Source organism: Clarias gariepinus, chromosome 16, assembly GCF_024256425.1.
Source record: "Clarias gariepinus isolate MV-2021 ecotype Netherlands chromosome 16, CGAR_prim_01v2, whole genome shotgun sequence".
In the NCBI taxonomy this organism is placed as follows: Eukaryota; Metazoa; Chordata; class Actinopteri; order Siluriformes; family Clariidae; genus Clarias; species Clarias gariepinus.
The window spans coordinates 18,863,122-18,888,007 of record NC_071115.1 but is presented as its reverse complement, the minus strand read 5'-3'; the positions used below and the strand labels follow the sequence as shown (position 1 = coordinate 18,888,007).

The following is a 24,886-nucleotide window of genomic DNA, read 5'->3' as shown; positions in this document are numbered from 1 at the left end:
ATTTGGAAGCAAATATCTAATGCAAATAATAAGTTATGTGGAAATGTAATTTTCTAATTTATTTTTTCCCCATTAAAACAACATCTATCCACAAAAATCTGTAGTTTATATATATATATATATATATATATATATATATATATATATATGATCCCAGAGATTTAGGGCAGAAGGAAATGGCACTGGCGCGCGCACACACACACACACACACACACACACACACACACATTATCATTTACATCCCGAATCAGCAATTCAGAATAATTAATTTGATATTTGAAGTTTAAATCAGGACTAGTCTAAATATGCAGTGTTCGCAACAACTTTAAACTGGTTGTTGACCTTTACCAAGATAATATTAATAAAACAAAGAAAAAGCAACAACAACAACAACAACAAAACCTATAATCCTGCAAAAGGCCACAATATTACTGCTTGTGATTTAGCATTTCGTCATCATCTTTTCCTGTACCTAATTAAATAGTTTTTAAAAGGAAGAGAGGGCCCAGGCTGAACTATTGGTCAAGTCTTTTTATTATAATAAACTGCACATGGGTTATTATAGTTTATGCGCCTTTGTTTGTTTTATTTCCCTTCCTGGAAAAATCATGTTTATGGAATAGTATTACTGATTATGACGTCCATAATGTCATATATTTAGTTCAGTATTATCTAGTACTATGGGCATGTAAACCTGCTTAATGACACGATCAGCAATTACTCTATAAGGCAAAGCAAACAATTTAAACATGACAAAACTTAGCACTGAGAGATGAAAGGTAAAGTGTTTAAGACGTGTTGTCATTTCGAGCTATCGCCAAGAAATCAGCAAATAAACGCCTATTTGCTGATTTCTTGGCGATAGCTCAAAATTACAACAGCTCTCCATGCCTAATGACTACAACAACAAAAAATCTAACATGAGCAAAATAAACATCTGATATACTGTACACACTGTTTTCCATTTGCAAAGAAGTTTAGCTCATTAATCTTCTGCAGACACCAGACTCTGTACAGTAACTGGTTATGATGGTTACTGCATGGTTGCTAATAATAGAACTCTGTGACAGATTAATGACAGATTAATTACCTAGTTAAACTATTTAGCCAGCTAAATAATGCTGTGAATTAACTTGCACAATGTTTTCTGGCACTTATTAGCACTGTTATTAGCATTTCTGATCACAATAAAAAAAAACTGTGTAACTAAATGAGGTAGTACGCATTACACCCGACAATAACACAACGACTAGAAAGGTGAGCACATCAACAAAACAATGGTGTACATCTGTCAGGTAGCATATAGGTAACTCTGCTGAAAAAATAAGTGGTATATAATTTTATGCATCCATTTAACACTCCAGTGGAAGACACAGTGCCTCTTTGTATACAGCGCCAAGCACAGATGGCAGGGCTCCATTACCAACTAGTGTGACTGAGAGTAAGGTCAAAACAGGGTACAGTACAGGAGAAAAGCTGTAGACATTATACACACATCACCACATTTGTAATAATTGTAATAATGTATTTTTTTTTAAAACTTAAAATAATATATAGTTTCGTTCATATGTACAGTACTTGATGAACTTTCTGTTCCAGATTTACTTCCCCTTTTTTTTCTGTTACCATAACCTTCACTTTTCTGGGAAGACCACTCGTTTTGGAAGCAGGGCTGTGGGGATTTGTGATCATTCAGCCACATGATTTCAGTAAGGTCAGGCGCTGATTTTTGGGTGAGGAGGCCTGGGGTGCAGCTGACATTCCACTTCATCCCAAATGTGTTCAGTGGAGTTGAGGCCAGAGCACAGTGTTTTTCCATTCCAAAATAAGCAAAACATGTCAATATGTTCCCAGGGGCAGAATTATGATGGGAATTGCACCCAAGCTACTGTATGAGCTACATTGCTACAGAATATAAATATTTTTAGCAAAACTTTTAAGCCTGTGCTCTAACTCTTTTGTGCATAAATATTTAAAACCTCTCACTCAATCTCACTCATCGACTGTACCACTTAATCCTGCATCCAGGGTCGCGGGGGGCCTGAAGCCTATCCCAGGAGACTTAGGGATGAGGTGGGGTACAGGCTTGGACAGAGTCCCAATTCATCACAGGGCACACACACATAATCATTCACACTACTGTATGTGCAATTTAGGAACAGCAATTAGTCTAACCTGCAAGTTCTTGGACTGTTGGAGAAAACCAGAGTGCCCAGAGGAAACCCACCAAGCACAGGTACTGTAGAAAAGGCAAACAGACCCTTAGGTGGGAATCGAACCCGGAACCTGGAAGTGCAAGGCGACAGTGCAACCACTAAGTGACCGTGCTGCCTTCATTTAAAACCTATCCAGATTAATTCTATGTAATATGAGTTGTCAATATGTAGGACAGTTGTGCCTAAATAATCTTCCAGTATGCAAAAAATAGATAATCAAGAAAATAGATAATCGATAAATAGATAAAAAATTGATAATCAAGAAAAAATACACAGTATATTAACAATATTTTGACCTTATTGTGAAAGGTTGCAACCATTCATTGGAAAACAAAAAACATTTGTTTGAATCCCATTTGTGATTTTGTTTGGAAAGATCAAAACACCAAAGACATACTGCATTGTAAACGCCAAACAGTCTAGTGTGTTTTGCATTTAAAATTTTTATCCGAAAACATCTTCAGAAGGTAGGTTTGTTGTAAATGTAAAGCTTTGTATGTTGTAGCACACAAAGACAAGGCTCATGTTTTAGGGAAGGTTCATATATTAATTTTAATTATAAAATTATAAAACATTAATTATATTAATACTAGTATAATGTTTTTAAAAAACCTTATTAATATTATTATTATTATTGAGATATTTTTTAAGTATTTAGGGATTTCATTTGGATTAAAATAACTAAATGTACTGTACATTCTTATAAAAACTTATTCTTATTCTCACACTCACTCATTGTATTTTAAAGAATGGTGTACGTGCCTGAAATCCCAGAGGCCAGGACCTTTACTGGCAAAAACTTTACTGGTACAGTATGTTAAGATACATTCAAGGAAAATAAGTGTTTTTATGTGTGTGCGTGTGTTAAGGAATTATTCACTAAAGCATTTCGTGCCTCCATGACCTCGATGACTCCATGTGCAACTGACTCTTCATTATTCAAATTTTTTTTGTCTTCAGGAATGGGAGCAAATATCTCATGCAAATTATGAATTATGTGGAATTAAACAAAAATTCCCATTGAAAGAACATCTACCCACGAAAATGGTTAGTATTTTATAGGATCCCACAAATTTAGGGCAGGAATACATGGCACCACACACACACGCATACACTTACAAACACATTATCATTTACATCTTGAATGAGCAATTCAGACTAATTAATTTGAAATTTTAAGTTAAAATATTCAGAACTAGTCTGAATATGCAGGGTGGCAAACTATAGGTTTGTAAGGGCATTTTCTTTATATGACATTTGACATATTTTTCTTTTTCTGTTTAGTGCCAAGATTAAATAGATCCAGAACACCACTTGACCTTTTTCATTGGGGTTGACTTTTTTTGGCCAGGCCTAGTTTTTAAATATACATAGATTGTGAAGATATTTTAGCTTTGGCGTTCAGTGCTGCGAGAGTTCACTGAAAGCTGTAGGGCTTCATTTAACCCTGGGGTTTAAGATACAACTTGTACTGTATTAAGGCTTTAGGCTTAATGATGTAATGGTATTGACACTGTAACCAAATGATCTCATCATACTCTGCTGCAAGTCAGAATTTCACATTGCAAAAAGTCACTGAGTGCACATTCAGAACTGTTCACATGGAACCAGTGGCTGCATTTTCACTACTTATAGTGAAAGAAGAATATTTAAACCTACTAGTTTTAGTTTCTTAGCAAAATCTTAGCCATATAATATTGTGATATGTGTGATGTACTCACTTATGTCTCTCACTCATTCAAGTTATTATATATATATATATATATATATATATATATATATAAAGCCCTTGAATGAGTACATTTATCCAGACTTTTGAATGGTTAGTCTATGGGTACAAATTGTTTCTGGTGTCCTGGACACACCCTTGGCAGTTTGTTTTCTTTCACTAAAATGCAGAGAACAGTGGAAACAGCTGGCCCTCATGCAGAGTCACATTACAAAAGCAGCACAAAGGCGTACTTCCAGGCATTCGCCCTGTGCACCCAGTCAATTGAAACCTACGCCTTGGTTTCTCGCAAACCATTTATTGTCATGCATAAACAAAGCCATGAACCTGCTCTACCCATCCCAAGCCAAGTAAAAAATAATAATAATAATAATAACTAGCATCTAACAGGGATTTTAGTTTTGTCTTAACATAGCAGCATCTCAGCTAAACGTAAAACTGGGTAAAAATGGATCATTTCTTCACTGCTTCTTCCTCACCAGATGAAAAATAGAAGGAATTCATTTTTCGTTTTGATAACCGAGACGTTTTACAATTTCCTGTTAAATTATATATTTCATTTTACACAGGAAGTGCTGTTCATAATCGATCCATTCATCCACTGAATTTATGACCTACCAGTCTGTTTTCTCTGGAAGAGAAACAAAGTAGACTGCAGCGGATGCATTTGTAATCAACTGCCATTCACAAGAATCGGGCTGCATGCTGCTGTACAGATTCATCCTTTGTTTTCTTCGTGCATCACTTCAACTTGCAGTTACCCAAGGTCGGTGTAATCATGATTATCACGGTGAGTTAATAATAAAGGTCATTGTTTATCAAGCTGGCGTTAAAAGGATGTATCTGTCGGTTAACAAGGATTAGAGTTTGGAAAAAAGTCAAATGATTGTCCTTGGGAAACAATGCTGAAATGGCTAGTTTTTATTGTAAAACTGTATAAAGGGCTTTATCAGTTTTTTATTTGGTGCCACTCTGTGCTATAAAAAGGAATAAATGAATGTCACTGCCACCTAGTGATCGCCTTTTGGCATTGTATATTGTTTAAAACTTTACCCCCCATGAATTCATCCACCTTTATAAACCTTATTACATGAAATAAACCCTGCATGTGATGCTAGTCCTTTGTAATGCACCAAGCACACATTTAGACAAGTTCATATGACTGCAGGAAACAGCATTTGATGTTTAGATTATATATTTTTTTATTTATTATTTATTGATTTTTTTACTAAAAATGTGTGAGCTCACACTTGTGAGGCTTAAATGTACAATTTTATAAGGAACAAAAAAAGAAAAAAGAAATGGCACTCGGCTAATAATATATTTGCTACACACACATTTATATAAAATGCAGAAAGATACTTACTATACAATGAAGTATATACATCCTTGATAAATAAACCAATACTGCTCAGATGTATGACTTTGTTCAGAGAATGGAAAATGCTAGCTTGGTAAAATAATATAGAAGTAAAACCAAAGGTAAAGGGTGAAGTTAAAGCATGCGCTAAAAAACGGGCCATTCTGTGGACAGTTTTTTGGAGCACACATTACTTTACATACAAGGGCTCAATAAAGGTGCAGCAAGTCCTGTCTCTGTTGAAGTCAAATTCACTTAGTGACGATCATTTGCAAATTTAATTATTAAGCAGTTTTAGAGTCTAAAACAACACACACTTTTTTTGTTTGTTTTTTGAAATGTTTCAGTACAAAAGACATGATCACCATTCACAAAGCAGCCTGAAGTAGTACGAGTGCTAGAACAGTTCCGCCTTTTAGTATACAGGGAGCTTGAATAGCCCGCACACACACATGAAGCCTACACCTGCGATTTAAGTTTGACATACATCATATGGCCAAAAGTATGTGGACACCCTAACATTCCATGTCCATGGGCACTTATTTAGAGTTGATCTCCTCTTTGCTGCTCTTCTGGGAGGTTGGACCATGGCTGTGGGGATCTGTGCCCAAACACATACAAGAGCGAGGGCACTAATGTTCAGCAACAAGGCATGCCTCTTATGATAGCCACTATGTCCAGGAGCATTGTCATGCTGGAACAGGTTTAGCCTAAATAAATCTAAATATTACATCATACAAAGACACTCTAGACAACCGTGTGCTTACAACCTGATAGCAATTGTTTAGGGAAGACCTACATGTGTGTGACAGTCATCTGTCTACGTACATTTGGTGAGATGGTTTATAAGTAAATCTGCCCCACATCCTGCACGGTGTACACTAAACACCCTCTTTTCCATTTCTCATATAAGCACCTCTGTGCTTTACAATGCCGTTTCTCAAATTGATAAGAGAAGAAACAGAATATAGAGATGATAGAAATGTAAAAATACACTTATTTCCTGTACATAAAGGAAAAAAGAACACAGGGAGGTCTTTCCTGTTTTGAAATCGAGAAGAGGTCTTTTTTGGGAACCAACATTCTGTCAGACCTGCTGATTAAATGAGAAAGTGTGTGTGTGTGTGTGTGTGTGTGTGTGTGTGTGTGTTGTTAAGACATGTTTAAAAGAGCAAGAGAGATAAAAATAGGTAGAGAGATAGCGAGGGAGATAGAGTTAGGAACTAGATAGAAAGAGGGTAGAGGAAGTGTGCATTTTGGTTTAGCATTAAGACTGAGTTTGATTCTTTGGGGATTTTTTAAAGAAAAAGGCCAAAGCAGAATGCCCTGAACACACACACACACTCACACTCACACTCTCACACACACACACACACACACACACACACACACACACACACACACACACACACACACACACTGAGGTGAAGAGGAGAGGGGAGGGACATTTAAACAGAAAGAGGAGCAGAGGCACAGTTCCTGCTGGGGACCAAAGAGTTTAGTCCTGACTTTATATTTTAGTCTCCAGTGTCCTACTCCAGTCCTACTCCAGTGTCCTCAACCCCCAGTCCCTCCTGATAATGACACTACATTATTATTACAAGAGATTAAGCAGGGGGAAGGAGACCAGTCTCATTCTCCCACTGCAAGTGTCAGTTCTCTCCACTAGGGTGAGCACTCACACAGCCCTGAGTCACCCTGAGCAAATTTATTGCCTCTTTATAGAGGAGACTTTCTTCTTCCTGGCAGCCAGCATCTCGTAGAATGGGTCTCTGCTGATCGCCGCCCTGATGGGAAGAAAGCACGAAATGTCACACAGGGATCCATCCCTTTTAAGTAGAAACAATGTTTTGTACAGGCAAAATAGTATAAGGCTATTTTTTTATGTTGTATTTACACATACCTAGATAAGTATTATTTAATTCTATTTAATTAATTGTTTACCAGTAACATTAACTTATTTTCCAATATACCACAATGCAGCTTAACTTTGTTTATTATTTAAATCACAACAGCCAACACACAGAAAACCTGCAGAGACCTTTTAAAAACTACAAATGTGTAATTACAGTCAACTTTACATTTTTTCCTGACACAGCGAGATTTTCAGGGCAGAAAACCATGTGTAATATAATAATAATAATAATAATAATAATAACAACAACAACAATAAAACAATGGATCACTGGGATGCTTTGACTGACCAGACCTTAATTCCATAGAAATTATGTGGGATTATTTTGAACAGCAGATGAAACACCAAAATACTTCCCAAGAACCACTCAGCTGACTAAAACTGTCAGAAAGTGCAATTATTTTTTTTTTTTTTTACATTTGATGATTTATCTATCCATTAATGCATGGTTCATATTGAACGCAAAAACTGTATTTCTAAAATCTTTTGATTACTATTTTTTTTAACTATATCATACTTAAGATGTTAAACTTGATAGGTGTTATGTGAGTGTTAGGTCTGTTATTGTTTTTCATAATAGCCAACTGCACACTAAACACCTTCTTTTAAGCATTTTAAATTTCTTTTTTTAATTAAACGCTATTGTTCAGCACATTCATTTTAAAACATTTTAATTCCATAAAAAATGTTGTATGAACCGTTTTCTAAAAGCCTAGAAACACACAGTACTGTGCAAGAAGTCTTAAGCCATCCCTCATTTCTTCATATTAAATTAAATTCAATTAGCCTAAATTGGAACCAACGTTTTACTCCCATAGGTATGAAGTGACTAAAGATAACATTTTTAAATGTGTTGTTTGTGTAAAAACCTCAACAGCAACCTATTTCCCTCTTCGTCTGTTCCAACCATTAAGTACTCAGCATCACCTGTATTATAATCACCCACCTGACCAATCATCATCTGCACCTGTTTCTCACTTACAGTACATTAGAAGCTAAAGTTTAATGCTTGAATGATTGATAGGTCAACTGTGTGGCTTAACAAAAAAAAAACACTTCTATGAAACTGTTCAGGTACTAGGACTGGACTGAAAGTCAAAGCCAAAATCTTGCCTAAAATAAGAGAGTCAAAAAAAACTGCTTTACTTACTGCTTTCCTGTTTTCAAGGTGCAATACACTCTGCACACTATCTAATCATTCATGATGCAACTCTATTTATATAACCCGCGTGTAGCTGCTTTTATGCAACAGCTTTTTTAACTAAACTACCTTAGTTAAATTCACAATTCCAACAATACAACTAAATATGTGTCCAAAAACCAAGTAAAATTATTAAGTAGCTTGTTTCCTTCTAAAACATTAACCAAAATTTTCTCAAATCCAGACTAGTGTGATGAACCTGAACTCCTTTAGCATACGTATCTATAATGATGTGTATACTTACTTGATGCTGTTGATCCACTCTTCCTTCTCCTCACTGGTGGGAGCGGAGATGCGGTAGAATGTGTGATTGCCCTCGACGACGCGCCCATCTGCCTCTGTCTTACACGCTTTAATCACCTGATCTTTATTGTCCGGTATAAAGAGCTCAAAGCAGTTCTGAGGAGCACAAATATGAATTTTCAGATAAAGAGTCATAAGAGGGAGCCTGGAGGCCTGACTTGTACTTATGCATCTGTATTTCTTTTGTGTTCCGTCTTTGTAAACAATAAAAATAAATAAAAAATTACTGGAAGAAAATTAAGAGAAATTGAAAGTGATAGCACTGAGGATCAGCACTTCTTACTAAAGCACAGATAGCATGTGATTGGGTGAGAGATTGAATTATAAGAAACCATAGAAATTTTAGGGACTTTTTTGTTTTAGATATTATCCACAAAAAATGTGTGGATATAGCATATTAAAAAACATCAATTACTTTTATTTAAGAGACTGAACAATGCTATGAATACAAATTCTTACGTATTTTATATTGGTAGCTTCCAAAAATCCGAGACCACTAGTGAAAATGCTAATTGTGCATCCTTTTTCCTAATTTATTATAAACATTTGTTGATAGTTATATTATTAACAGGACAGGACTCCATAAGTTTGTGTTGATGCGTCATATTTTTCAACAAAACAGATAAGACTGAAGTAAAATTGTAACTTTTTACAAAGGTGTTAACACGGACCCTAACATAATACTGAATATTTCTTTTTAAAATTAAACTTTCTGTCTAGTGTAATTTTATGTCTGTGTCTAGCAAGTACAGGACTGCAGAACAATTTTACCACCCATTAAAGCCTTAGAACTAATGTCCAAAAATTTTCAGAATCATCTTAAGCAAGATCTAAAGACCGCTAAAAGAATCAATTAGTTTTAAAAACTTTCAAAACTTTAAAGTCCCTGTTTCATATGACCTGAGAGCTAGTCTGTCTGCCTACTTTCTATGTGATGGCATTGGAAGCTGTGTGAGTGCTCCCTCTAGTGGAGAACACTCGCAAAGAGAGGATGAGATTTCACTTCAATAAAATTTTATTTGTATATTATATTAGTAGTAAAATAGTAAGGAGGCCCAGGTGACCTTACTTTTGGTTCACAGAGGCAAAGAAAAAAATCCAACATAAAATATGTAACAATTGTGTTTAAATATGCACATTAATTAATTATAATGCTCTAATGCTTCAATAGTGCAAAACACTAGAGCAATATAGACATATGGATATGATGCGTGAGTGTTTAATATTAATAGGTAAATATTATTATTTTCAAGAAAGGTCATTAAATCCGCCACATAGCTGTTAATAATATTGCTTTTACGCAACATTTTAAATACACTTATGGTGCTGGTTAAACTTCAGGAAAAATATTCAAGTAGTGCAAACTTTAAATTAAATTCTGTCCACCGTTCGATTTAAGACTCATCGGCGATTTGAAGCATGCGCAGTACCGCTGTCAAAACTTGTGGTTTCTAATCTGGAACCTGCTCATAACTTTCCTTTTTTTTTTTTTTTTTTAGTGTGCATCCCACAATTGCAAAATAATTTATTTAGCATCATTAACATACTGTACATTTACATTTACATTTAGGCATTTGGCAGACGCTCTTATCCAGAGCGACTTACATTTTTATCTTATTACACATCTGAGCAGTTGAGGGTTAAGGGACTTGCTCAAGGGCCCAACAGTGGCAACTTGGTGGTTGTGGGGTTTGAACCTGGGATCTTCCGAACCGTAGTCCAATGCCTCAACCACTGAGCTACCCCTGGCCCGTAACGTACTGTAACATTTATGATTTAGGTGCATTCTTATAAACATAGGGTCAGGTAATGAAAGGACTAATCTAAAATACAGCTAAGATGGACTTCATCATTGACGTCTGTTTATATGTCTCTGAGGACCAATTAAACAGAAACTACAAATTGTAACATTATCTGAGCCTATTTAAATTCAGGGACATAAATTCAGGGACAGCCATGTTAAAGAGAATAAATCTCACCGGCTTCTTGTCTTCAACTTCTCGGATACTCAGGTTTTCCAAAGGAATGATGCCTCTGGGTTCTTTGTCCTGTGAAAAGAGGACTCATTGTCAACCCATGTGTAAGAAATCATGGTTTGTATGATATCAAAATTAGAATACAATGCATCAGATGTAGCATTTTTAATCATAAGAAAAATAAAAAAAATAAAAACACTGCTTGAGTAGTTTGAAGCTGAGATTGGAAAAAGCTGTTCAAATTTGGGATGAATGCTAATAACTGAATTTCCAGATACTGTCAATTATATCAAGTCATGGCTCTATTTTTTTTTTTTTATTGAGTCTGTGTTTTTTAATTGTTTATAACGCAAATCATCTCAGTGTCAGACCTTAAGGTTTAAAAGAGCAGCATAATAATTTACATGGTAATTTTAACAGACATCCGGAAATCCTGATGTAGATATTAAATCAGCAAGCCAGTTGGAAAAGTGGCAAGGGAAATAAAAACAATAATAAAAATTGTTTAAAAAAAAAAAAAAAAAACAAGGTCCTCAAGATGTACTAGAATGTGAAATATATTAATATCATAATTTTATTTGCCGTCATAAAGCTTTGTTTTTTTTTTTTGGTGTTTTTGAGAAAAATCAATAAACCATAGCTCAGTGGCACAGATAAAGGGATATGAAAATGTGTATTCCCTGAGGTAAGTGCACTTACTGTAGTGTACTCAAAGTAGTATAGGCAGTTGTCTGTAAGAATAAACCACCGTCTCTTCCAGGTTTTGACACGTCCCCCTGTGAAACGGGGGAGGTGGAGGTTAGTTTAATCATGGCACTGAATAACAGGGGCACCTCAGAGCAGCAGCTGAAGAGTGGAGCAGCCGGCAAGCAAGACAGACAGATGAGCAGGCAGACAATGAGAGCATTTCTATAAATATCTCCATTTCCCTTTATCCTTAATTTACTGGATTTCTTCCTGACCTTGTATTATGGCCCAACAATCTCTGCAGATTCTAGCATTTAATTCTGGTTAACTCTAAGCTACTGAACTTCTGACAAAGTGAAGGGTAAAATCAGCACAGCTGAGTCATTTCTGTATTCAGAAAATACTTGATTCTAATCACTAATTCAGCTGTATTAACAGATTTAAGACTTCTGTTGAAGCCAGACTACCAATGAAGCAAAAAAAAAAAACATGTAAATCTGGCTGCAAATTAGGATAATTAAAGCAACAGGTCATTCACAATAACTCACAATATATAACATGCCTATTCCACCATATACAGTAGTAGACACATTTACATCATACTATTTAGGATTTGAAAATCCTGTTAAATACAAGCTTAAAAACACAATCTTCTACACTGCTTATGTGACTTAACTACAACTGTCAATCTGACTTAAAATGAAAAAAAAAAAAAAAAAAAATATATATATATATATATATATATATATATATATATATAAATGAATAAATAAGCATCCTAGGCAACTAACCATCAGTACTGGGATACAGCATTTGCTTTAATGCAATAATGGCCACAATCATCAACATAATCACTGCGCAAAATAATGCTTATTAACATAACAGCATCTGTGAATTTCTTTCTAGCAGAATGTAAGACACAGAAGGATGTCTATTGGGGATTAGAAATAGAGTTCCAAAGAAAGGAGGGAAATCCTCCTTTACCGTATATATGTATATATACACAGATATACAGGCACCAATGTAATCTACATTTTTTTGTACTATATTTCTTATTTTCTAAAGAACAAAGTTTTCCAGTTATAAACAGAAATTTCGAATCCATCTATAAACAAACACACAGAGACATTAAAGCATCAGGGAGCGCAGGTCGCAGAGCGAGCTGACTGTTTGATTGGGTGGTTGATTAGGGTTATTGATCACTAAGCACTAATGAGCGCAGTCACTTGGCAGGATGATCTGATTAAGGGTTAAGGAGAGCGAGCTGGTCTGTTTGGGCTGGGAAAGCTACCCAATAAGGGGAATAATGTATAAGAATGTGGAAAAACAACGTACCTACATGAAACATACTGTAGTAGAGTAAAATAGGCTGCCAAAATATGAACTAGCCCCCTTACCATGCCTTATATTTCTCTCATGGCAGTAGCGCATGTTTTACTCTGGTTTAGGAAACGGCTGTATATAACTGCTAGCCACGATGGAAGACATTTTCAAAAGATGCTGTCTGCAAAGGGGAGAAGGGCATAGACCATAATTATGGACTATTCATCCTCCTCTTATCAGATAGGCCTCTGTGCCTCAGTTGTGGTATATGGGGAATAAAACACTCAAAAATGTAGAAAACAATCAGCTTTGTAGTCATTTACACTAACTGCACTTCACTTATGGCTTCCTCCAGTTGTTCATTTATTCAAGGACAAGTTTAAAAAAAAACTTGATGTAGTCTGATAATAGAATGAGACAATAACAAGCCTGAAATCTGGAAAAATGTTAGGAAATAAGGTTAATTGAGGGCTGTACCAAAAATCGGCATGACATTTTTTTATTAACTGCTATGGGTCATTTAAACTGCACAGATTGGTAGAGTAAGTCTTTCTCTATATTGAATCTTCTTTCTGTTCTTCCATAACTGAGTTTTTAATGAAAGTCCACCATATCCAGAAGGCTACAGAATGTTAACAGAGGTGACACCATTGACAAGAGCGATGTGCACAGATGGATGACGGAGATTAAAGAGGGGGAATCAGATTGAAGACAAACCACTCAGTGGGAGACCATTAACTGCAGTAAAGAGGATCCAAGAGTTGGGTTCAATGACGGGGCAAATCATCGCTTGTGATGGAAACTATGTTACTCTAACAACATGTGCAATGTGAATGACACATGTCAAAAAAAGTTATGCCTACTTTTGCAATACTTTTGGCAGAGCCCTCAAATTTATATTATAATATGTAATCGATAAATTAGTTAACATTTGTTTTCTTCTACTCAGATCTTTTTTTGCAGTTATTTACTGATATATCTATACCTTTTGCATGTCTATGTCAAGTGCCCACTATAATAATGTTCAGAAGTGTAAGTAATGCTATAAAACTAACCCTCACACACACAATTACCCACACGCACACTCTCATCAACTGCAACGAGGCAGGTCACGCACAAACACACGCAGACAGGCAGACACTCTTCTCTGCTTCATTGACAACATGGAGAACAGCAGCCCAAGCACTTTGATTCAGGTGCAGTATTCCCACAGCAGTCCAGATAAAGCATGAACACCACAAACTATTCTGATAAGATAAATATAAAATAAGTTCTAATGATAAAGTCATTCTTAATGCTGTATTCTGGGTAGTGTTAAGTCTTAACAGGTGTTTGCTGTTGCTAATCTAGACTGATGATTAACAGAAAATACTGCAGCTCTCAAAGTGTAAATAAACAAGACAAGACAATTGAACACCACAGGAAACAGTGAGAACTCTTTACTAAGGTAGTCACATGGAACCCAAACCGCAAGCACCCTGCAATCGACCGACTGTGTGTATGTAGGAGAGAGAGAGAGAGGCAAACTGACAATCCACCAGCTTAATGGAAAATCACAGACAGCAAACAAAATCAGACCACAATGATGATAAGGCTCAACTAAAAAAGGAGGAGTCCTCACACCAGACAGAGGAAGGAAAAAGAAAGCATGGCGGATCACCAGAAGCACCCAAGAGCGAGGAGATGGACTAGCTTTTTTTAAGGGGAGAGTGGGTGGGAACAGGTGTACATACCTCCTGAGGGAAAAGACAACAGCCAAAATCATGGGAACAAACGAACACACGAGGAAGAAAAGAAAACAAAAAATCAAATTAAATCAAATTAAATGGTAAGAAATTATATCCACTGAACACTGCTGATCAAAGGAAGTGCTTTTTTTTTTTTTCAAAAAAGTTTTTTAAAACAGCAAGCATGAGGGTAAAAAAAGCATAAGAAATAAAACAGGGTATATTTAAAAAAAAAAAAAAAAAAAAAGCAAATTTAAATTGAGATCTGTCCTGGGTGCATGAGCCATTCTGACCACAAGTGGGTGCTCTTAAATTACAACAAATGCCACACTTTAGGTACTATGTTAAATTAAAGAAGGACAGCTGGCCAAATTGGGATATATTATCATTATTATTATTATTATTATTATTTCTGCACTCCTCATCACAGCGGCAGCATTCTGATCAACAACCCGGGAGATTAAACAAGTCTGTTCCTCTGGTCTGGGAGCAACTTCGACCCTGACAAAACAACAGCACAACACTGAACTGGGTGTCCAGTGATTCAACTGATGCGGTTGTTGTTGTGAGGGATTTGGAAGCAACCCAGCTTAAATCATTGAGACTGGACAGGGGATAACCAGAGGAACAGGACAGAGAGGACCAGTGAGATGTGTTTTGCTGTATGTCAGTGGAAAAGTTGCTGATTTATAGCAGAACACAGCACCGGAATTCAATAGGGGTCACCAGAGGAACTGTGTTTATGTGTGCGTGTGTGTGTCTTAAGAGAAAGAAAGAGAACACATGTTTGTATCTATAAATACAATAGACAAATGCATACAATTGTTGTGCTTAGGGATCGCAATCTCACTGAAGTGGTTCCAATCTCACAGTCCATCAGATCTCTCCATCAGGGGTGCAAATCAATTCTTCCACTCAGATACAAGCCTCTGAGTACCTGCTAAATTTTACGTCAAAAACTCTTTGGACGGTAATGCACATACTGTAAATGAATAATTAATGACTTTCTATAGATGAACTCAAGGTTACATCAATTATGAATGTAGGGGCGCGTGGCGACCCGGTAATGAAACACACTTCTCCAGAATGCAAACTTTTAGAAAGGAAATGTAACACATTACTTTCTTAGGCAGGATTTATTCATCCCATGTATTTTAATGGATACTATGAATATTAGAATTGGTAGCTAAATATTATCAATATAGCTCACTGCATTTCACTCACCCAGTTTGAGCAGCCAGCCTTCCCGGTCAGGATTAAAGAATGTGTGTGTGAGGTCATTGCCATCATCCTCTGGGATTTTGAATGGCTCATTCTTGATGCTCTCGTACAGGTTCTAAGGAGGACCAGGATAAGAAGGAAGCAAACAAAGAGGAAGATTGGAGGGAAAGAAATTTGTAGGTGATTTTAGAAAAACCAATAAGATTTCAACATTACATTGGGGAAAAAGTGTTTTGCAAGGTTTCTTTGAACGGGTAATCATGTGTATAGGATAAAAACCATATTCAAATAAAATTGAACAGGAACAGTGCTTAAATAGCTTAAATAGACAGTGAATTTACATAGGGATTACTCAAAATATCCTAAAAAATATATCGAGACTCATTCCCAAAACAATCTTTAAGATTTTAAGTCATCGATTATGGAATCACAGGAAAATACATTGATGCAGCGTTTCAGAGTGTTCTGTGTTCTTGAGACCCATTTCAAAGCTCTGGTCCTTACCAGAAAATCCCTACTGCACACAGACGTCTTACAAATTATTATGAGAATTATTTTAAGAAGGGAGTGACATCACTGCTTGATCTGTAACCTTAAATTGCGAAGTGCAACATGCCCATGCACATTGGTAAATGCCAGACAGGAGTAAAAATGGTGATGTCATGATGTGAACATAAATTAATTAAAACTTGCTCTACTGTTAAATACCATTTTTTAACAGTTTTTTTTTTATAAAAAGCAGATCACTTATCTTTGATAACCATATGTATCAAGTATGCATCTATCTAGCGGGCATTTTAACAAAAATGGATGATCCTGATCAAAATCTGAATAGTTCAATTACTTGGCAAGAAAATGCTATTTCATATGTTGTGCTTTATGCGCAGTATGTTATAATGAACACTCACAATAAGCATTTAAAAGGGTATTGTTTAAATATTATATTTATTTCACTACACAGCTCCCTGCTGATATCTCTACTATAATAATTATTGGCTGGTGAAAGCAGCTTTTTTAATGAAACTTAAAGAAAAAAAAAAGTCTGACTGACTCGTAGCAGCTCCTCGGGTAGGTCTCCGCCATCATTGATGCCTCTGTTCATGGAGATAAAGCGCTCCACAGTGGGCTTGTCTTTCACGTTGGGGTTATGAAGGCTGGTGTTCAGCATGATGATGGCAAAGGAAAGGATGTAGCACGTGTCTGCAAACAGAAATATAAAATGCCACCCTTCATTGAAGTCATGTCATAATGGATCGTTCAATGACAGTAAGTAAAATAATAATAATAATATGAAAATCTACTTAATTCTGTTTTGGAACAAAGTGTCATGTTTGCACAGGTTATTGGGAAACTTAATGAATTACATAGTGTTAAAATTTCAATTCTCTAAAAAATTCACTTAAAAACATTCTAAAAGCAATATTAAGCTCAAGTCATGAACCATGAACATGCTTGTGTCTTGCTGTTGCCATTGACATTTTTTTTAACCGGGTTAAATTTACAGCTAATCTGAATTCAGTGTTAGCTTCAATGATTTGACAAAAATGCTAATAGTCCAAATCATAAATAAATCCTTTGGTTAGTTTATAAAAAAAAAAAAATCAAATAAACTTGAATGTATGGACTTGACAGTATTTAATACCATACTTAGGGAAAATATCATTAAAGTTTTAAGCAGTCATTATTTATTAATTATTTAGATTTCATCAAGAAAAAAAAAGATTTCTGATCAAAATCTCTCTCATCCTATGTATAGTACTGTGCAAAAGTCTTATGCACTCTGTGTATAACTTAATTATACATGTCCAATTTTATGACTTGATTATTCAGTCTGTACCAAAAAGAAAAAAAGAACTGATTTCCATTAGTATTACATTAGTATTTCAGCAAAACAAAATTAATCTTACAGGAAAATATTTGTAGGCCAGAAAAGAAAGTTTAATTTTATGTAAAAGACTACTTTTTCGAACGGAACGAAAAAAAAAAAAGCATCTGGGTTTTGCATGCATAAAAAAAACAGGTGCAACAAAGTCCTCAGACGGACTGTGTCTCATTCTGCAGGATGTTCAGTAAACACAAAGGAGCTAGTTTCCTAATAAAACTGCACAACTGCACCTGAGACTGTATTTTAAGCAAAGAGTCGTTGACTTTCTTTTATTAATTACCGTTAACTGCTTTTTAACAGGGTTTTTTAAAACGTAGAAGCTTTACTTCATACCATACTCACATGGATAGCTTTTTTTTAAAACTTTGTTGTAACCAACCAAGTACAGGTTGTACTGTATATTCTGTACTGTATATTTTGACCTATATTAGCTTTGCCCTAATGTACATGTTTGTACATGTTAAGGAGAAGTAATTAACTCTTAGAGAGAAGTCTAGTGTAAGTAGTGAGAACAGTTAGGAGTACAAAATTGCCGAATTTAAATTCTTGGTTGTTCAACTTAAAAAATTTTATTTAAGCAATAAATACACAGTTGATAAAAATAAAGAGTTCTATCAACCTCAATAGTGGACTACAGGTTAATTCAGTATGTAGCCACTTAGACCAGTAAGATAGCTCTGTATTGGTTTGAGAATCATCGCTCCATCACCTTACTGGTGGTCATAGTAGTTTGCTGCTGGAACAAAGCAGATCTTAAAAGAACCATGGCAATTCTTGACTCATTACGAGCTGAAATTGTGAAACTGAAGGTTTATAGTTAAATATTAGTAAACGTAACGGAAGTAAAAAGTATCCTCTAAAAACATTTAACTTAAGTACAGTAACAACGTAAATGTACTCAGATGTAGGAACCACCATTAAGGTCCTGAAGAACTGCTATGATCTGCGTATAAATAAATTACACAACGCAATGCATTTAAAAAAAATTATTATCTGCAACTAAATTTAAAAAGCATTTTATTTTTAATGATAAAAAAAATTATTCCTCCCAAACCCCAGTTATAATAAAAGGATAAACTTCCTGGTTATCTCCTTTGTGTTTCCTACTATGATCTTGAGATCATATCAGTTTAGGTTCCATATCTGGAATGTGGGAATGTGTTAACCATAAGTTAGGTACTATTATATGAGATACAGGTTGACTGATGTGTGTGTGTCTGGTTCTGTGTGTCAGCACTTTATCTTGCCTGCGCATCTTAGCAGAACATGAGCACATGAATAATGTAGTTCAATCTGTTCCACAGTAAGACAATTAGCCATTCACACACACGCACACACACGCGCACACAAACACACACAAATATAACACCACCTAACCACACACAAGAATCAGAATTACACAGGAAAAGCTCTTCAGCAGAAGTGTGCACCAGGACTGAAATCCTGTGAGACTGAACAAAAACATTACAGGAAGAAGTTTTTGCTTTTTTTTTTTTTTTTGACAAAAAAAAGTCTATATTAATTTTTATGCAAGCAGACTATACATGACTGGTTACCCTTAGTAGGTGTGGCTTGTTGTTCAGTAAACACTTTTTTTTTTTTTTTTTTTTTTTAAATGTACACCTCTGCAAAACTACATTCCTAAAGGTATAATCATGATTATCTGTTCGGTAAGTGACATAACGCCCAGACATAGCAGGCACACCCAGACATAAATCTGAACACACACACACACACACACACACACACACACACACACACACACACACACACACACAAACACACACAAACACACACAAACACACACAAACACACACAAACACAAACACACACAAACACACACAAACACAAACACACACAAACACAAACACACACAAACACACACAAACACAAACACACACACAAACACAAACACACACACAAACACACACACAAACACACACACAAACACACACACAAACACACAAACACACACACACAAACACACAAACACACATTGACCTACCAGTGGATTGGAAGACTCCCGGATTGCATTGGCAGTAGCGTTGGGCAAAAGCCTCCATCATCCTATCAATCTTTTGTGCCTCACCTGGCAGTCTGAAGCTCCAAAGAAATTGCCTGCACACATTACATAATTCCTAACAGTCAGTCACTTCAATGTGTTTCTAAAATAGTCATGCTGACAAGATATGATGAGGAGAGTTGCTAGTAAAATTAATTTACAACATGAGCTGGGCCTGAACAAGCATAATGTACTCTTATATGAATAACACTCAGGACTTGAATATTTAATGTACTGGATGTCTGAGCTTTTTATCAAAAGAGCACAGCTTTACCTGAGAGCTTGAACAAGGTTGAGATCTGTGAACTCGTGCAACTCCACAAATGCATGCAGAACCTGGATATTAAAGTCATCTCTGTAGACAAAAATAAAAGAAGAAAATATAATAACTGATCATAAAATTAACAATATACTGTATATAAATATACATCAAAAGATGTATATATGAGCTTGAATTTTGGAAACTTTAAGATCACTATTTGTTTTATACAGTCATAATACATACATACATACATACATACATACACACACACATACATACATACATACAGTAATACAGCATGGTGTTGCAGTTGAGGATGACCATCCATGAAAACAATCATCAACCATGTCAACAAACACACTTTTACCAATTAACTCTTAATCAGCCAAAGAACCACATTTGGTAACTTTTAAGTGCCACAAATCACTACCTCGAGAAAAAGAACATTTGTATAAAATAAGTATTTTGCACATTTTATTTTTTTATATTTTATTTTTAGTTTTTTTTACATATGCATTTTTAGAACAAAAATTACAACGAAAAATGCACAGTATTTCAACAATCCTTAAAATTTAAAATTTCCAAGTATTTCAATGATTGCCCTATGAATGGTTAAAGCAGAGCTATAATAGGGAACAAATAATGTTTTTTTTTTTAAATATCCTCTACATAATCCTTATGTGGAAGAATCAGTTTGCACTTTTGCTATAGATAGTGCTGTTACTATTCTCACACATACAGTAGATACAATGATGTAAGGTTTTTTTTTCTTAAAGAAAGTAACACATGTGCCACCACGTGCATTCCTTGTGTGTTAAGGAAAGTATGGCCAGCCTTAATTTACAATTAAATTCATAATAAATGAAAAAAAATAACATGTACACCCATGTACTATTGTGCATCATTACACCACTACTTACTTCTCATTCTTGTGCCATGGCTTCAGAAATGACCTCGACCTGGACTATGTATTTGTTTATAATGAAGAACAAGCAACAGTGCTCATTTAACGCTACTGAAAATCTATTCAAAATACAACCAACCAACACTGTGCATCCATCCCTTTTATCAAAAGCATGACATCACATTTGACCTGCACTATACGCAGGCAGTGATATCCCCCAGAGGAATTGTGGGATGCCACAATAAAGCATTCCCTGACCCTTCTAGCATTCTTTTCTTTCTGATGGTATCACAAGAGCCAATCTTCCAGATTAAGTAACGTAGGCCCCCATCTCACCCATCCATCCTTTCCTAAAAGATTAGCTGTGAAATGGAGATACCAATGTGCCTTCTTCCCCTAGATCTCATTTGGACACACCCATACACTGTGGTCAGTAAATGCAGCAAAGTTGGGGGGGGGTGTATGTGAGAGAGAGAGTCAGTGCACGTTGCCCTTCAAGAGACGACTGGAAAATATTTGCCTATGATTCATTATTACAACCAATATTCTGTGGCAAATTGTTCAGAAGGAAGCATATAATAAAACAAAAATGGAGCTAGGACTAATACAGTAGAGTGATTAAAACCAACTACTTCCCTCGTCCAAAACAAGCAGGGAAAAAATAAAGAAACACTGCTTTCTCAAATCATGAGGAACTGAAATGGTATCTATTTTACATTTAGGAGTAACACTGTAGAAGAGTAGGGGTGGCCAATATTTACACAAATTACAATAATCTATGTGTAATCTAATGTTAGTTTAGCTATCCTTACTAGCCAGGCTCCTTAGATGATTGCTAATAGCACATTTAAAAATTTGGAGTTTGATTCATTTCGTGGGTCGACCCGGTTACAATCCTCTTCCCCTTCCTTCATCATTATTTTCAGCAGTGCCACAGGCTGGTCACCACCATGCTCAGACACATTGATGCAGTAATTTGTGCTAGGAGTACCACCCAAGTACTGAGTTCATGAATGACCATAATTTTTTAGAATGTCTGTATTTTAAGTCAAAAATCTTTAGAAAAATCTTATATATTTTGAGATATTGGATGTTTGATTTCCATGAACTATGATCATTAAAATTAAAACAAAAAAGGTTTAAAATATTTTATCTTGTATGGGATAATATATGGAAGTGCTAGTGCATTAGTCATTATTATTTTTGCATATTAGCATTAAAACATTATCATTATTATTTTTTGGGCTTTTTTCCCTGATTTTCTCCCTAATTTAGCCGTTGGCAATTCCTCCCCGTCACTAAGGGGCTCCCACATTCGGCCCTCAGCAGGGAGGGCCGAAGACTATCACATGTTTCCTCCGAACCGCGTGACGCCAGTGTGATAGAGTTGTGATTAATGTGGGAGCACAAAGTACCTCTCATCCCTCCCTTCTGAGAGAGCTGTGAGAGGTAACAGCATCACCGGGATCGTTGTGGATTTTGAACCAGCGATCTCCGGATGATAGGGCGAGCACTTTACCACTGCGCCACTCGGAGGCCCCTCCAATGCATCTTTCTAACATGGTCAAGTAATGGAAAAATCCACAACGGTAAATAAAGAAAAAATTCTTTCCAAATATTCTATTTTTTAGATGCATTGTGAATGGATGGAAGGTTGGATAGATAGACTACTGACAACCTCATGGTATACTACATGTATTGTTTTATTTATTATCGTTAAAAAATAATAAAGTTAATAAAGTATGACAAATGTATGATAAAGACCATACTTTAAAAAAAGTAATACATTACTTATATGATAATGTATTTCTATATCAAATTGGCCAGAACTAACAAAATAATTTTTCAAATTGAAAAGAACCCACATATAGAAGAAGCATACACACCTCTCTCCAAGGTAGTCCCCTATTGCTGTCTTATTCAGGCCCTCGCCTTTGTAGAGGAACTGAGCAATGTCATCACTGGTGTTCTTTAGAAGATCATTTTCAATTAGGAACTGAATCCCCTGGGAACCAAAACAGAGTTCATCGTCAATACACTGCATGCCCTGCCCACATCAATAAATCCTTTAATGGCTCTGATAAATCACCTTCTTTGGGTCCATGTTGAACTTCTTGCGGCCCATTGCCACCTGCTTGTTCCTCTGCATGTTTTTCCTGATAAAGACATTTTGAGTTAGACAAAAAAAAAAAAAATAACAGGTTTACTATAAAGATTTTTTTCAATTATTATACCACCAAAGAATAATCACCCTGTATACTGTATAAATATTTCTTTTAATATTACAGATAGAAATATAGACAGAAGTATTTTGTTATAATTTTAAAATCAAAATATGTTAGAATGCAGTGTTCATCTAGCCTTTACAATAATTCTGTATGTTTTCTTTACATCTGAATGTTGCATAACGACAAGGTGGAATGATTCCATCACTATCTCAAAGTTGATTATTTTTCAATAACGGTACATCCTAATATGTCAAAGCAATCTGCTAACGAGCCTTTTGTTCCTTTTTCCTAATTAACATCACATACATTTAATCTGTAAATAACCAACCTTTCTTTTTGCTTTTTTAAAGTTATTAGGCAAAAAAAATAAATAAAAATAGTGTCACAATCCTGATAAATTACAACGATTCTAGTCCATCCACAATAGTAACTTGTGTTAGAATTCTTTGAGTGTTAGAAGACCTGTGAGTGTTAAAATGCACTGACACTGAAGGCTCCATCCAAAAAGGGTTAAAAAACTCCTCAAAGAAAGATTCACCATATCAATACTTAAAATGTAAAAACAAAGTGTATAAATTTACACAGAACGCCATACAGATTGTGGTGTAAGCGTTTACTTTAGAAACAATAAGTTTCAGTGCAAAGCATAAGCAGCTCCTCCAGGCAGCCACTAAAACCACTTGTAGAGCATTAGATATAAAAAGATGCTCCATTACCTAAAACGCTCATAAGCGTCTTACTAACATGGCCAACTAATGGATGCGAAATGTCCTCAAAATCCACTATAGCGCATGAAGAGCTCTTAAAAACACTATGACGGAGAGCTGTGTAAATGGTTGTTTTGTGAAGTTAGAATCACCCTGCACTCAGGCCCTGCTCTGTAGATTCCTCCCTACTGTGTGTTTGGTGTAAATTATTCAAAGGCGTTCCCATCAAAAGAAGGAGTACGCGGATGAAAAATTTACTGAGCTGAAGACTTTATTGGAATTTTGCATGAGAAATTTATTCTGAAACTGGTATGCAGCCAGCACTCCCAGTTTAAGCTTTAAATTTTAATGTAATGGTTGGAGCGTACAAAAAAAAGTGAAAGACTAAAGTAGTACCTCTCCTCAGTGGAGCCCAGATTCTCGATCTCGCTGGTCACCTCGGCTATCTCATCTTTCAAACGCTGCGAGGACGGAAGAAAAGATGGTTAGTGTACAAGAAGAAACACGAAGGCATTTCACAGTAGAACACAAATGAGATGGTTGCATGTGGGGAATAAAACACTACAGGTCCCGCTGTTATAGGGAAATAATCAATGATGGGGGTGATGAGCTCCAAAATTGATTATGCTCCACTAACTACATGCTCTCAGCCTCTTCCTCCACAGCAATTACAATTTAACAAACTGTTATAGTTTTTGATCAAATTATGAGTTAGTTTAATCCTAATAACAGTTCCTGTTCTTACTTATGTTATAGCAGCTATAAACATTCATTCCTTCACCATCTGTTTTTATCTTTATTTCTAAGGACGCTCACATGGGAGGAAATGCTTTAATCAAAACTAAGTGCCTGAGACTCTTTCCATAAACATTAAAGGTCCCATATTCTACAAATTCTTAAGTTAAAATAGGTCTCAGAGGCTCCCCACAGCATATGTTAACGCTCCAGCAGAAATAATCTTCAGATTATTAGCCACACCCCCTTAGAAAACAACAGAGCTGAGCACCAATCTGTTGGGGGTGGGTGGACACACGACATATCTTGAAGGCCACACTGGGAAGCTAGTGAGGTTTGAAAAAGATGTGTTTTACCAGCCCTGAACAGTCTTAATATAAAACATGACTCATTCTGACTCTTTCACACTCATTTCCACCAGTGTGTCTGATTCAACAGGGATTTT

The 24,886-nt window shown here is 35.8% G+C and overlaps 1 protein-coding gene across 4 annotated transcripts in view; it reads right to left on the bottom strand.

The window, feature by feature from the left end:
• Positions 1-5,122: 5,122 nt before the first annotated feature.
• cyth1a (cytohesin 1a) overlaps positions 5,123-24,886 on the bottom strand; it is a 57,216-nt gene continuing 37,452 nt past the window's right edge. For 3 of the 4 annotated variants that reach the window (XM_053514129.1, XM_053514130.1, XM_053514131.1), the window contains exons 3-13: positions 24,103-24,167; positions 22,861-22,927; positions 22,658-22,776; positions 19,880-19,960; positions 19,549-19,661; positions 16,710-16,858; positions 15,661-15,773; positions 11,400-11,478; positions 10,704-10,772; positions 8,666-8,820; positions 5,123-7,092 (exon numbers count right to left, since the gene is read on the bottom strand). In XM_053514129.1, the coding sequence (XP_053370104.1) occupies positions 7,014-7,092; positions 8,666-8,820; positions 10,704-10,772; positions 11,400-11,478; positions 15,661-15,773; positions 16,710-16,858; positions 19,549-19,661; positions 19,880-19,960; positions 22,658-22,776; positions 22,861-22,927; positions 24,103-24,167 (1,089 nt within the window). In that variant the 3' untranslated portion in view covers positions 5,123-7,013. The remainder of the gene's footprint in view (positions 7,093-8,665; positions 8,821-10,703; positions 10,773-11,399; positions 11,479-15,660; positions 15,774-16,709; positions 16,859-19,548; positions 19,662-19,879; positions 19,961-22,657; positions 22,777-22,860; positions 22,928-24,102; positions 24,168-24,886) is intronic. The other variant, XM_053514128.1, reaches the window with a different exon arrangement.